Source organism: Melanaphis sacchari, unplaced genomic scaffold, assembly GCF_002803265.2.
Source record: "Melanaphis sacchari strain LSU unplaced genomic scaffold, SCAv2.0 Contig0_pilon_pilon, whole genome shotgun sequence".
NCBI lineage: Eukaryota > Metazoa > Arthropoda > Insecta > Hemiptera > Aphididae > Melanaphis > Melanaphis sacchari.
The window spans coordinates 10,573,849-10,591,051 of record NW_020270366.1 but is presented as its reverse complement, the minus strand read 5'-3'; the positions used below and the strand labels follow the sequence as shown (position 1 = coordinate 10,591,051).

The following is a 17,203-nucleotide window of genomic DNA, read 5'->3' as shown; positions in this document are numbered from 1 at the left end:
GCGTTTTTTAACTTGGGGGTCGCGATTTTCTTAATTAAGGGCCATGTAAGTCAAAAATAATAAAACGCTGATTTAAAAAATGAACCTTTTTATTTAAAATTTTTTATAATAATAATGCTAATAATAATATAAATTAATCAAAATTATAAAATAAATAACCAGTGTGATCGTTGAATTTGTTTTACACTTAAAAGTTGCTTAATCTGTGCTTCAATATTTAAAACACATAAAAGTAAATTAATTTTAGTGATAATAAACGATTTTTATTGCTACCATAGAGCAGAATCGTTTTTCACGTAAATAAGTAGCGAACGGAATCAATATTTTTCATAATACATAAAAATAATATTAATAATAATAATCAGTCGATTAAATGTAGATTGTATATACCTCAACAATAAATAAGAGCACTCTACTGCTAATGGTTTTCCCAACGACCCGAGACATAAAGTTTACCTGCGACAAGTTTAAATTACTACTCATGGTATTTATAAATTGATATTCGAAATAGTATACTTAGTTTGGTTAATCGGATAATGATATGATATTTTTATTGTTCAAGTTTGTACTTAAATACTTAATATAGATAAGGGGGTCGCAAAGTGATCGACCTATTAGTATAAATATTCGTATAAAAGGTGTGAATTGACGATCAGTGAATGTGCAATTTTCTTGAAATGTTTCATGGTGCATTTAATTTTAATTTTTAAACAGAGTATTGCAAGTTAAATCTAGCTTGGTTACTTTGGAAGAAATTATAACCGCGAGATATTGCATATAATATTACGTTACTCGAAAAAAGTTTCACTTGTACGATTTAACTTACAATTATTTGTCTTCCCAAGGTAATGTTTTATTTTATTTTATACCAATTTGAACTTTTTAATATACATTTTTATTACATATGTGTTGAATTGTCTTTCAATATATACGAATAGCTGTATATATTATTATATATTACATTTTATATTTAAACGTGTTTTGTGGTATAAGGCTTTTTATTAGACTAAAAAAAGTATATATTAAAAATTCCATATTTTATATAATTTTATCGCCAAACGTTGAAACGCCAACTTGAAATTTTGTACGGCAGTATAAAGCTTAGTTATAGTTTCATACCAAGAACTTATTTATTTGAACTGGATACCACTAAACTTTATAAATTATAACTACTTCACTACACTCACTACCCACATTATCATGCGTTGAGCTCATGAGTACGTTAATTATAATAATGCATTTAGGTAAGTACCTATAATATTTACATCAGTAGCACCGAACTCATACAAATAGTATTGAAGAGCTAGAACATAATAAGGATTTATAAGTTTCAGGAAGAAATTAATTAATTTAATGAAAAAAATTACTATGTAATTATATATTGTTTCAGTTTGTATATAATGCATTATACATATATTTTAATTTCTGGCTTCACTGACGTAGATACATCTATTTTTGTGTAAAGTGCATGAAACTGTGACGTGTTGTACGAATTGCAAGAGACATGAAGTCATATGTTATAAAATAACGCGTTATTTTACAAAAAAACTATTTATGACTACACCACACTCCTTCACCATACCCCAAAATACTTTTTATTAACGTGTTTACAAAAAAAATAAGTGCGTTGTAAGATTTTTTTTTTTTAAATAAGGTCTAATTGTATGTTTAATAAAAATGGCTTGTTAGTTGTTACACTGTAATGGAGATAGTAACCGTTTGTTATATTGTTTTTTCAGTGTTATAAATTATAATATAATATTATAAATAGATGTATTTATAGTTACCTACTATTGTGTGTATTATAGGGACTATCCTGTATAAACTATTTTTCGGTGGGCGGCAGATATGTAATCCACAAGGCGTCTGATAATGATGATAATAATTTTATTAATAATGAAACAGTTGGTGGGTGTTAAGCATTTTATAGTTAAAAATAAATTATTTTTATTATTTATTATCAGTTTGTCATTATTATTGAAAACAATTTTGGCACTAGAATACTAGATGTCCGACGTCTGTTTTAACCTAGCATTTTGTAATTTGTGTTGAAATATTATGAAGGTCATTTAAATAGTAGTTATTGCATTAATGTTATTATTAATTTGGAGTGGGCTTTAATGTTTTTAAGACAAATACAATTTTTTATTCCAGCCGCCAAAGCGCTATGCAATATGATATTAATATACATAGCTAACTAAATACATGTAATATATTAATTGATTGAAAAGTTAGAAGGTATCTCTAATTAAAAATATAGTATGAATATTTTAGTGTAGATTTTTAAATGTTTTTACAAGATAATCTGATTTTTAAAATTATTAAATATGCTTAAAGATCATATTTTTAAATTTTTTAAATTTTTTGTACTTCTAATTTTCAAATGAAAACCCCCTCATATACAATAAATTATTTAGCGGATAATTTCTCTGAAAATTTTCACGTATTAAAATAAAAATTCGTAAGAGTAGTTTTTGAGCTCTTTAATTTCGTGTACTAAGGATAAAAGGTCCACGATGACGGGTTTAGAAGATAGGAAACGGGGGTTATGGTGATCTAAAAATTTTAGTGGGTAATTAATATTAGTTAATTAATGTTTATAGTTTGCAAAAATGTTAAACTATTAGTTAATGTATGCTGGGTTGCATTAACAATTGATTAATTTAATGATTCAATAAAATGTAATGAACCAATCACGGGTCGCTAAATCATGTTTAAGGGAATATTGGCTTAATATTAATTCAATGAATGTTTAGTGATTGTTCGTTTACCCCGGCTTTATTATATTAGTATACTTTTTAGTATCTACTTATAATAAACAGATATTAGGTACTTAGCTAATACCAATGACAAATACACTACTCGTTGTTATTTTTGTTATATTTTACATTTAATAGCTTTCTTACGTATTTCTGAGTAATAAATTTTATTTTATTATTTATTAAATTAACCAAGTAAAATAAAGTTTAATTAAAACTAATGTTAAATAAATTTATACATTATACACCGACACATTTAAAAAAATTATAATTGGTAAAAAGTATTGACACATCAGTAACTTTACTTGATAATAACCAATATTTTTATTATTATTATAGAGCACATGTATATGATAGAAAACGTATTTGAAATACTACAATATTCATGAATGTATATATATATATATTTTTTTTTTAATTTATTAAAATTAAAATGTATCAACATATTACATGCTACAACAAGTTAGTTATTAATAAAAATTTAAAATTATAAATATAATATAATATATTATATTGTGTTCGTGTTATGGATGTACGGAATATGAGGTGTGTGTGTGTATATGTGTTACGGAGTAGGAGCAATGGGGAGATGATTTTGTTTATTAGGGATGTTAAAGCAGTAAGAAGGGGGTTAAGTATAGATTTTAGTTCGTCGAGGAATTTTGTGATGATGTGTAGAGATTGATCGAATGGTGGTTTGTTAGCTGTAATTTAGGCATATAACGGTTTTTCATTTGAGCTTGAACTGGGGGCTTCATTTCTGCTTCTTCGAGTTGGAGGTGGTATAGCAAGTAATGGAATAAAATGATTTTCTTTATTTATTTTTTAACTGTGGTTTAATATTTTTTTTAAATATTGGTATCCTTTTTAATTTGCAGTGTGATTACCACCGCAGTTTGTACTTTTTGCAGGTTCCTCCCGGTTTTTTGTGCATTCGTTAGTGTAGTGTTTTGATCCGTATTTTACGCAGCGTGGAATATATATAACATAGGTAATTATTTTAATCGTAACGACTAATGGTTTAATTTGAATCTTAAGATTCGACAACTTATCACTTCCTTATTGCAATGAAGCAATGAAGGATACAGTACCATGGGTTCCTCGTAATTACTAAATTAAGCAATTAAAATGTCTTTATAGTTATTGCACACGGTTTCTTGTTCGTATATAACTATACCTATGCGTATGAAATTTTCATATTTTTGACTACCATAGTTAGATATATTTTATTGATTTTATTTTCATTTTACCGTGAAAATAAGGTATTCTCGTCAGTTATGTAATTCCTGTGGGATTCAATATATAATATTTGAATATGTTTATATTAAACGTATGATATACTTGGTATACATCTGTCGAAAACATAATCGCGTAGTCTTAAGTAAACAATATTTCTCATATCTAATATTTATTATTTAACAATTAATATAACAATGCTATATTGATATAGATAATAATGTTGCGTAAATATTCAAAAGTATTATGGTTCTGTGTCTTATTAATATGCTTCAGTACGTTCTGAAAAAAAAAAAAATTAACATACATAAATATGTATATTTATGTATGATACTTATTTATTGATAATGTATATTTACTATTAACATCAAAATATTTATTATTAAATTGTGTCAAACAAAATTACTAGCATACTCGAGTGTACGTCAATTGGTCGTGGTATATTTTCGTCACTAGACGTGAATACTGGTTTAATAATGTTATGTAGGTATAAGTGGACAATAATCATTAAAATAAAATATTATATATAGGTATATATAATATTTGTTATATGTACCTAGGTATACGTTTTGCGATAAAAAGTTGAATGACAGCATGTACAAATGTACAACCAGCGTTATTACACAAATACGATTATATTATATTACGACAATAAATATTATCGGATGTCATTTAGGTACCTGAAATTCAAATATGCTTTCTCCATAGCCTATACTATGTGTACACATTTTAGTTGACTGTGATTGATGGTGTAGTCTAGAGCCAATAATTGAAAAGTTAATATATGAAAAAGAAAGATAATAATTAATATGCCTCTAGATTTTATAAAAAGTGAAAGAGGAAGAAATATACTCGATCATGATGGTTATTTATGTCGTTTTGAAAGTCAAAATAAAGAAAAAATTGTATGGAAATGTGTTGACAATTCAAATTATTAATATTAACATATTAATTTGAAAACGACCAATTTACCTAACGACCAATTGACTGTACTCCATCATACTTATATCAAATTATATATCGATGTATAACAGTATAACCATATGTGATATGTTTTCAGCTCTGTTGACTAAGCTCAATCATAAGCTGGTTACCAAGTATATTGACCATTTTCGAAATATCCAAGGCTAAGCGTATAGTGTTATCATTAAATTACATACTGGAATATTGTATTTTTAATACATATAAATATAGGACCGTCGTCGTTCTGTTAAAAATAATATTCTCACGGGACGATTTTGATGTATGCTTGTATACATATGATATACATAGACACGAAGACACGTGTCGGGTGAAGATAAGTTTGATGGAAAATATTTTTTACAAACAAAAGTAAAGTATATAAAAAATTGAATTAACGCCTCCAGCGGGAAAAACAATCTGGCGAGGTTATGGATTATATAATATAAATGATAGCCTGCAATAATTGTTTGTAAACATTTTGACTTCTACACTATACAAATATACAGTTACCATTACACTTTATGTTTTTAAATGATGATTCGTACTTTTATAATTAATAAAATTAAAGATGTAAATGAATGCAAAGAAATATTTTATTATGTTTTGTATTTTGGTATTTGAAATTGTATACTCGATAAGGAGTGTTGAGAAGACGAAGTACTTGCGGAAGTGCAGTGTAGACAGCTTATTTCAAGTAACTCTTATATACGAATTTAATGAATTAATGATAACTATAATAACTATATAACACTAATGATAAAATAGTTATTTAATTTTAAATAACATTTTATAGTTATTTTTAAATTTTTTTTTTTTCTATCTAGCTATAATAAACGGGAAATAGGAGCCGAGAATGATTGATTACATTGTCGATTGAAATAATCGCAAGTATTCATAAAGAATAACAATAAATCATACCTATATTAATAATAATTATATTAACTTGGTGCTTATATAGGCTAAAATTTTTATAAGAATTCATTATTATTAATTTAACTATTATGATAAATACTTATTTTTAATTTACTTTGTCACGGTCGTAAAGGAATGAAAAATGTTTTAATATTTTTGAAACCATTTGAATTAATATTTACATGTATACAATAAACCGATAATAAGGTTAAATATAATATAAATTATATTTTAGATTTCGAGTCAAAAATAATAATATAATAATACTAGTTTTACACAATGTGATATTTTATCACAGTTTAAACTTTAAAGTAAATGAGAAAATACCTATATTATCTTATTACGTAGGTATTTATTATATTAAATACTGATTTTTTTTTATATTTCAGTTTGCAGTGTAGAAATAATTATTATTTATATAAAAAAAAAAAATCGATTAATTATTACTTATGCAGTATATAGTGTTAAATCACGAGAACTCGCGTATTTCAATCATATTATAAATTCATATTATGTAACTATTTGACAAATTTTATATGTAGGTATCTATTAGTTATTTTATATTTTTTTTTTTATAAATTTTTATTATAGAGTAATAAATATTTTTTTAAATGTTGTATACTCAACAATAATAGCCTATAATATAGGCACCCTATGTTTAATATTAAATTTTGAATATAGTACCTAGTTAATAATATTAATAAATAAATGTATTTAAGAACTATTATTTGTAATGTATTTTGGTACCTATAGAATAGTATGGATAAAGAATGAACAAATTAAAATTAAAAATTAGTTAATATGGATTTGTTATTTATAATGTTATTTAACCAGTTGGTTGCTTATTCCTGGTTTTTGTTATAAATGAAAAAAAAAAAACATGTTTAAAATTTGAATAGTGATGAAAAAAAAAATTCCACATAAACATGTTAAAAAAATTAAATCAAGAAATAAAGACATTTTTATTGCAAGTATGCTTAAAAACTAGTAATCTCTTTAGCTATTTTAAGAATCACTGTTTGATTTTTATCATTATATTTTTATTATTTTACTTTACTTGAGATAATAATAATGTGATGATGAATGATATTTTTTATACTTTAAACGTTATCTAAATATTATAAGGTGACAATTTGAACTTTCAATCACTCATCATCGATTATAATGATGGCTGGACCTTTCAAAGCACCGTTCAGTGGTCAGTCATTTTATTAGAATCGATTCTTTTTGTGTTGTTTCCGACATCACATTGTTAATCAATCAAATTTTGTAATTCTAAAAGATGTTAATAATTAATCGTTAATATTATATGTTGTATTCATATAAAAATGATACACGTTTTAATTTAGAAAATGTTCACTTAAGCAGTTAGCACTATAAAAATTGCTTCCATTTTAGTTAATGATTACATAAAACAGCCTTACATACATGAAAAATTAATTTATAAGTCTCTCCTTTAAGATCATTGTAGGAACTAGATCATATGTAGCGGTTTTACTTGGTTTGCTATTTATACCTCTCTAATCATAGTGATTATATCTAAACATTTTTCTTTTGACCAGTCTCTAAGGAAACATAGGTTAATAATTTAATAGGTATATTATATAATTACGTATATACTTAAAAAAATACCAAGTCATCATCTCATCATTATCATTTGACGAAGTCTAGTTGAAGTCACGAGACAAGGGTCGTCGGAGGAGAAATCCTGATATTTCTGCAGTGCCCATATGGTATTAAACATGCCATGCTTATTTAATGCGATAAAATTACGTTCTTCAAGGGATTTCCTTTGTCTCTGTATAGTTTACAGACATTTTAAGTTTTACATATATATATAATATATATAATATATATTATACATATTCTTTTAAAAACTAAAACGCGCGTCGCTTCGGAGAAAAATAAACTTTTTATTAGCCCGCATACTCTATTGTATTAAGAAAAATGCATTTCACGACGATAGTAATTTTCAATGTTTGTATTCTAACGACAAAAACATCTGTTGGCAGGCAAGAGGAAATACAAAAGGTCGAAATAAGAACAGAATTTTTACTTTTATATCAACAATCTTATAATCGTATTTATTATATTTTGTTTTGCGGTTTTCCGATGTGCGTATCTATTTTTACGTCATATACGTTTATTGAGTGATACAGAAAAAATTTACCGTACGAGAAACAGACTGTTCGTAACGAGGTTTGAGGTTTTCAGCAATAAATGGAAAATATACTATAAAAGTTGATTTTTTTCACACTCATTTACTTAATCAATTTTTGTGATTTTAAATTTCAATAAACATAACATTTTTGTAAGTTATTCATAACATGTAAAAACATAATAAAATGTTTACCTACTAATTTTTACAAAAAATTTAAAATGTTATTTTATTTTTATTTTTTTTTTTATCAATATCATTGTGGCAATCTCAAATGTAAGTAGGTAACCATATTTCTCAGGACAAATGGTACAATACTATGATATGTATATTATACAACATTATGTATTTTATACATATTATATAGAAGATACTAAAATACATCTTTAAAGGTATTATTCAGTAGAATAATAAAATTAAAATAAAAACTTTATTTGGAGTTATACATTTTTATTACCTTTTTAATTCAGTAATAATAATTTATAATTTTTTGGTTTAATTATGTATGTAAATTGTAGAACAATAAAATAGCTTTAAAATTAAATAAAATTATGATAAAAGTTGAAAAGTTTTAAACATACATCAGAAAAAGTATGATAGGTTTTGTTTTGTTTAAAAAAAGTTAAATAATTATTTATAACTAAAAAAAAATAAAATAAAAGAGTTACATTCTACCCCTTAAATTGTGATTTTTTTTTATAACTTACGGTGTTATCATCTTATGCTGTCGGCCGGTTACTTCCCTTGGGACACATTGTATAGTTGATTTAACGACTTTTATTTCAGTTTTATATTATTATATTTGTACAATAAAAGTTACTGAAAACGAATATTATCATTATTGTATTCAATTCAGACATTATAATTTATAATATATCAAACCATCATGTGTTGGCAAGATTATGTGGTTTGCTGGTTGGCAAAAATGTGAAATCGATTCGGCTTATCGTACATCATTTTGATGGGCTTTTTTTAGACGTGTCGTGTCGGCATCGTTCGAAATCGACGTCCCGAATTTTCGATATACATAATTATTTTCAAAAACATCGATTCATCATCGTTTGAAATTTTAAGTATTTATAGAAACATAGTCTCAAGCTACACCTTGCTACGACACATCATATCACGAGCGGTATTCTACCAAAAAGTAGATTAACAATATTGATTTTAAATTTTATGTATTAATAATTTTAAATTTGTTTGTATATTAATATACGTTTTTACGGGGGTTGGTGATATGAGGATTTAATTTTAGAATAGTTTTTGTCCGAAAAAGGGGTCGGAATTCCAGGAATATTTTTATGGATTGTTTCGTTGTATTGTGTTACATAGTAACAGTGTATATTGCATAATATACATGGAACAGGAACGCAAATTTAAAGGTTTGAAATATATATTATAAATATGGCTAAGATTTATATGCAATACAAAATTGTAAAATATACATTTGGTTCATTAAAAATTGCAAAAATATACAATTAATACTATACATGACAAAATATACAATAAACACTTAAAAAAAAAAATGAATGCGTTTTAAAATTCATAAGCTATTATTTCTAACTATTAATGCTATTCAAATGTACTCGTATTACACGAAACAACTACATGATATTTTAAATTTTCAAAATTAAACGATCTTATGTTAATTCTTAACATTTTTTTATACAGGTATTTTTGAATAACATCAATTCATACTGTCAAACGATAAAAACGTCTAGTAGTAGAATATATTATAAAATATGCATTTTTTGCGTTTTTATAGTTAGGATTTGTAATAATATTTCAATTATTTTAAATATGCAATAATATGCATTTTGGTCAAAATATTCAAAAATATTCAAAAATATACAAAATAAAAACACCATTATTTACCACATCATAAGGTGATTCGTGGATATTATTAACAAAAGCAAAGTCGCAAAAAAAAACATACTATTGGATGTAAATTCTGACCCTAATTATAAGTATTATAACGTATATTTTTATAATACATACAAATATTTATCTTTGTTACTATTCAATTAAAATTAGATAATAATAAATATGAGTATTGTATAGTGTAATTTATATATTTGTAGTGAAGTACCTACTTAATGAGCTAAGAGGTCGTTAGCCATTCAATTGACCACGTTGAAACATAAAATTTAGCATTAAAAACCTGAAACGTAAAAAAAAAACATGATATAATAGAATATTGAGCATATTTTACTCAATTTGCTAAAGCATGTATTTTACCTAAGATTAGACGGACATAATATTATACCCTATCACATTATTAAAATATGTGATGATGATAATGTAACGTTATTTGGAATTTCATTGTTATCATCATAAAATTCAGTAAGGTATTTTTCCACTACTTCACTTATAAAAAAATTATTAAATAAAAAATTTATCTTGTCATAAAAAAAATACAACGATAAAAAAATAGAAAAATTTATAATTTAAAAACATTTTGTTTATATTTTCAAAATGTTTAATATTTTCTTGTAAAACGAGTGTATTACGTAAACAAATCATCTTATGTCTTTATTATAATTAATAATAATATTCATAATATTAATAAGTTTTAACTTTTTTCTATTATTTTCTAATGGTATCCAAAAGATGGATGCAATTAGATAATTAGTCCAAATAATATAATTGTAATATTATAGTTAATAAAAAAATTAAATATATAAAATTTGCAATTATTTATTATTTTATATAATTTAACATATTACATACCTATTTATAAATATTAAATACTATCTTCCATTTATATATTTTAACTTTTATGATATATGAAATATACACATCTATAATACATAATATTACGATATAATAAAAACAAATTCGTTACTGTACCTAATTTGTATTTATTATGTTTATCCATGGAAAAATCCTGCGTATGCCACAGCAAGTTAAAGTACATACTTGAAAAGATATTATTTACAACATAATATCTTGTCTAAGGGTAAGAATTTGTGTAGATATGTTGCCTATCTAAGACGCCGTATCATTATATTTTATAATTATTTAAATGTATAACGAGGATAATGTTTGAACTGATTTTTCTTATGAGATAAATTCAAAGTTATAAATTATAATCAACGTAAGTGGTAATTCTATGACCTGTCTGATTTTAGTTATAAGTTCAATGGTTAATTAATTATAAATTAATTGTCTTTATTCTAATATTATAGCATGAAGTCAATATTATTACGTATATATTTACGTATGTGCGTATTTCATTTTTATTATTATTGTTCTTAATCAAAAACAGTAATGAACAGAAATCGTATGAAAATTTTAAACATTAAAACTCATATTATAAGCTTTCTTTAAGATATTTCTTTCACAATATGTATTTACGTTTTGTATTATAGTTACTCGTCAGTGTATGTAATAGCACTATTCAATTTTTGCTATTGTACTAATACATACAATTTTGGTCAGTTATAATATGATATATACTATAAAGTCCAAACAAAAGTTATCATTATATGAGTATACTACAACGCGTGTTTAAATAACGTATTAAAAGAAGTTATTTAAAGAAAGATATAGGCGTATAATTTCATTTTTTGAAATAATTTATGATTTTATATTATTGTTATACTACGAATTAGTGTAGATATATCATCGTATACTAGTGTAATTAATTATATAGAAAAATATTTAAATGTTGGTATTTTTTACTGAATATATAATGAAATAAAATAAGAAAAATTATGAATGAAAGAAAACGAAATTTTGATAAGAGAAAATATTTGTTTATAAAATATTTAAGTAATACACAATACTATATATGTTGTACTGATATAAGTCCGATAGATTTTATTCACATAAGTCATAGTGCAGCTATTAAATAATACTTCTGAGGAATACAAAAGTATGTAGTATAGCGTATTATTTTCTCGCAATTAATATCGATTGGAAACGAAAAAAATGCTTAGGTATAATTACAGTTTCGCACATATAGCAACTGGGTAATACAGTGTATAATATATAATAGATCGTCGATTATCCTCACGGGCATACGTTAACTGCGCCCAAATGATCTTTTTTTTTGTAAACTGCGCCCGAAATTTTATTTATGTTAAAAAGGTATAGTGTAAACTACGCCTGACTTATAAACTTATTAAATTTTGACTTATTAAAGTCTCTATGTTTGACAATTGTGTACTTTTTCAAGTATATCATAGAAATTTTATTTTCGTCAAGAAATACCTACACGTTATCGAATATTTATATTGCAGTAATACGACATCTGATGACTGATGGATATCACTACTTCCGGTAAAGTTCTGCTAGAGGTGCTAGTTAAAATCGCGAAAATAAAACAGCGAAAACACTAATAGCGAAAAGTAAAAATTCTATTAATTTTATTTTTTAAACCATAGGTATAAATTAAAACTATCATCTCTGCAGTATTATAAAATAAATTCAAATTCGTTAAAAAAAATTAAATATAAAACAATTATCGTCACAATACTATAAAATTAAAATTAAATTTGATATGATAAATTATAAGCAATACCTCTTAAGTATTCTAGTTTGTCCCTATTTTCGTAGTCATCAACTAATTGTTTAATTGTATCCCTTTTGGAGTTTTGCGTTTTCTGGACGATTCGACTACACCTGCTATCTACTGATTTATTTTCATTTCGTTTAAACTTTGTTCCTTATTAAGTATTTTACCTGTAATTTTACTCGGGCGCAGTTTACATGTCACCTTTTTACACTTAATAAAAACTCGGGCGCAGTTAACATGTATGATTTTGTGTTTACCTGTATCTTGGGCGCAGTTTACAATTGCCGATCCTCACTAATTGAAACCGAAGGGGGTGTGAATAATCGATTTGTGTAGATAATCAAACAATCATCGAAAATTTTAAAATAAAGTTAAAAACTAATTTACTAAATATAATATTCATACATAATATAAAAAAATATAATGAATATATATGTAATGTATTTATTTGAAATAATAATCAATTTTTTTTTGCACTTCTAATGAACTCCTTTTTTCACCGCCAAATCCTTTATTCTTTTTAATAATAAAAGTTCGGTTGTATTACACTCTGGTTGTTGTTGCATTGTTGATTTCAATGCATTAAAGGCTTCATTAAGCGTAGAACCAGTATAGTTCTTGGCGTCTTCAAATTAATTTTCATATTGAGCAAACAGTTCTGATTATTTTACTGATTCAACAATTTCATGGGGTTCAATATTTCAAATCCTAAATCATTTGCATCATTTTCTATTCAGTCTTTCATATTAAATTCGTTATTTTTTTCAAGTCCAGGAATTGATTTTAGTAAATTTGTAATTTTGGTAATCTCTTATATTTCTTGATTTTCTTGAATTACTTCTGCAATTGGCTATAATTTATTCCAGGCATTTTTTCTATTTTCTATTTTGTGTTGTAATTGATTGCCAACATTCAGCTAACAATACATAACATGAATCTTTTAAATTTAAATTTCGATAAAAACTTCTGACATTTTCTTCGCAATCCGTCAACTGCAAACGTCGTAATATTTGTTTTCTATAAATCCGTTTAAGCTTTTCAATTATCCCTTGATCCATAGGTTGAATATTATTGTAGTAGTATTTGCAGGAAAAAACATAACATTAAAATCTGGGTCTACCATATTCAATTTTTTAGTAGAAGGATGAGATGGTGCATTATCTAACAAAAGCATAACTTTTCCTTTTCTTCCTTTACATTTTCGTTCTTGTTTGACTTTAGATATAAATTCATTAGAGTACCATTCATAAAATAATTCAGAATTCATTCATGCACTTTTTTGTACCTTATATGTCACTAGAAGTCGATTAATATTTTTAAAATACCATGGTTTAATAGCTTTTCCAATCACTAATAATAGTAAAGCGTAATATCCACTAGCATTTGCGAAAACCATCGCAGTTATCCTATTTTCACTTATTTTATAACCAGATGTTGATGATTCACAATGTGATGCTAATGATTTTCGGGGTAATGCCTTCCAGTTTATACTTGTTTCATCAGCGTTGTAAATGTCATTTTTTGTGTATCCTTCTCGCTCTACCATATTCAAAAATATTTTCTTAAATTAAACCTATAATAAATTTATTTGTACATAGTTACTATAATATATGATGAATGCGATTAATACGAAATCCGAATCATCTGAAAAATGGAAATCTAAATGTTATTATGTGTACGTGTGTAATAATAATACATAATATTTCAATATAGCAAATACGAGTATATATTATATTTTAAATATTATATAGGGTACATTTTTCATGTTTACGTACAGATTATATACAAAGTGATTCATCAATTACGAGTATATTGACCCTATTTTTTTAAAATTAATTTAATTATTCAAAATCTAACTTTTAAAATTTTTAATTTTATCTTAAGAATATATTTTTAAGTTTTGAGATTCGTTTCACTACTCAAGGAGTGTCTTATGATAATTGGAGATACAGAAACAAAATAGTTTTTTTTTCATTTCAGGATATTTTGACGTGTCAAAATTAATATTCAAACAAATAGTTTTTGTTAATTTAGTTTTTACATTAATTATAATGGGTTCATGATAGTAGGATTGAAATATAATATATTATTATGGAGATTTAAACGTTTTAGTAATTTATTATAACCCATCAACATTTATAACATATAAAATTGGTCCAAGTATAATAAACACTTAACCAAAATTATATCTATTTTATGGATACTTTTTAAGTAATACAAAAAATATCTCATGATTTAGAAAATAAAATCTTCAAATGTATTTGAAAATTCTAAAAATGAAAATTGATTTATAATTAAACTGAAAAATTAAGGTGAGTATAATATTTGGTGAATCACTTTATTATTATTATTATTATTATCATATTTTTATCTTTATTGACGAAAAAAACTTTATTTATAAGACAATAAATTTATAAAATTGTGTAGTGACACTTATAGAATAAAATTAAGTACAAATAATATAAAATTCACATTCAATTAATATAATAAGTACATATTATGTGGTATACAATTTTACAGCTATAATAAATTATTAATTAAAATTATTATCCATAGTGTTTCCTATTGGCTATTATAGTCATCAGTATATGCATGGGTCATGATTTTGAGTATGTTTTAGAAACATTATTAATTAAAAAACTTTCTTGTATGTTATCTGTTGGTAAACATAAAAAATTCTTGTTCCTTTTGTATTGTAAAAAATTAAAATATAACATTAAAACGTTATTTGCTCAGCTTATCATTTATTTTAATAAAATTGTTTCATAACCTGTCATTTAATATGATACAGGTAAACCACTGTTTATATATTTTGTTCAATTATTATTTATCTACAACTGGTACACATCGTCCAATTTATTTGTCCACGTGAAAAAAAAACAACAAATATGTAAAAAAGATATTTGATCCTTATTGCGAAATTCTACCCATTTTTATATAAATAGCATATAGAATTAATTTAATATGTTCGTTTTGATTCGCAAACGTACTCGTACACTACATATTTTCGTAGAATTACAAAAACCTAGTTTACCAAGCGATATGAATGAGCATCAGAATAGTTGACCGTGTTAACTTTGAATATGAATTTATAAAAAAGTACGTGATGAAAGACTTTAATTTCGTGGTGGATATAATATATAATAGCATAATAATAATAATAATAATAATATAGAAGTTTATATAACAACGCAACTGTCGCAACTGTTTATAACACTGTAGAACTGTTATTATAGCGGCAACTTGTATATGAAAATAACATAATAATCATCATCGACTGTAGTGGATCCATATGATTAAATGAAACATATTAAAATGCAAAATAATGTAATATGCCCATAAATTTACGATTGACTTTGCTCTTGGAGACGTCATTGGCATAACAAGTAATATTTATTAACATTAATAAATCAATAACAACAGTTAGAACAATAGACATGTAAATACCATTTATGCAAGTCAGTTTTTATTTCTGACATGTTATCATCTTTTTATTATTCTTTTGTATTATTATTATTCTCTATCAATAACTGAAACACAGCAGTATTTCGGGACACCCGTTTCCAGTTATCGTTTCTACAAAATGGTTGCTTTTACTATTGCGGGAATACTTATACTGTACATTTTACAATGTACATATTATACATACTAGGTATGTTATTATGTATTTCATACACATATTAAACACAAACAGGTGATTAATTTAACAGAAGAATATTCGCCATTTTACGGACCATTTTTTTTTTTTTTTTTTTTTTTGAAAATTTAACTAGATTTACGCAATAACAACGTTTTACATTGTAAGAAGAGTAGCGTTTTGTGCATAGAGTAGAAACTGTTTTTATTTTTTAATTCTTAAAAGGCAAAACATATGTTTTAATTTCAAAAATTAGATATTAGAATAATGTTGAAAATTAAATTAGAGTTTTTTTAACGATGTTATAGTTTTTTTTTTGATAATTTTTAATGAGTAGGTCTATAAAGTTTAGACAAGTGTAGTGGCTAGTGATAAACCATAAATTTTGCAGGATACCCTTAGCCAATTTAACTTTTATATTAACTGCATATCTACATGTTATAATTACTAAAAAAAATAAAATAAATCAATCGTTAAATATATTTACATAAAATTGTTCATTATTGAAAGAATCATCTTGTAAATAATGCTATAAATGAACTAGTACTTTTGTAGCAATAGATTATATGCAATCAAAATTATAAAGTGTACACTACCACTTCACGCTCTGTGGCATACACATTTCTATCGTTTTTAATTTTTATATTATTTGGTTTGACTCAAAGTCGTATTGTTATTATATGAAAATAGAATGCTTTATAATAGTACAATGATGATGCACACCTATTTTGTATTATTTTATTACATGGTATAGACAACATACCTTTTATATTATACTGTATAATATTGCAATATTATATTATATACCTTCCTATTACATTTTACATCTTATTTGTATTTATTAAAAATCATAAACAATGTGCAACGAAACTCGCAATATCATGAATCCATTCTTTAGTATTTATATATATACATATGGTGATAAATGTACGCAAGAACCGGGTTTAGGTATAAAATCATAAACGAAATTGTATATAGTTGTAGCTATAATGAAAATTGTCTAAAAAAAAAATGCGTAT

General features: G+C 24.7%; 1 protein-coding gene across 1 annotated transcript; it reads right to left on the bottom strand.

The window, feature by feature from the left end:
* Positions 1-13,589: 13,589 nt before the first annotated feature.
* Positions 13,590-14,093, bottom strand: LOC112599371 (tigger transposable element-derived protein 2-like). Its single transcript, XM_025346258.1, has 2 exons — positions 13,823-14,093; positions 13,590-13,762 (listed from the first exon to the last, which is right to left on the bottom strand). The coding sequence occupies exons 1-2, from the start codon at positions 14,091-14,093 to the stop codon at positions 13,590-13,592; spliced, it is 444 nt and encodes a 147-aa protein (XP_025202043.1).
* Between the last annotated feature and the right edge of the window lie 3,110 nt (positions 14,094-17,203).

Bases quoted from the DNA above. Each gene is read 5' to 3' on its own strand.
- LOC112599371 (XM_025346258.1), bottom strand. From the start codon at position 14,093: ATGGTAGAGCGAGAAGGATACACAAAAAATGACATTTACAACGCTGAT. The intron at 13,763-13,822 runs GTGCATGAATGA...TTATATCTAAAG, and splicing joins GACATATAAGGTACAAAAAA to TCAAACAAGAACGAAAATGT.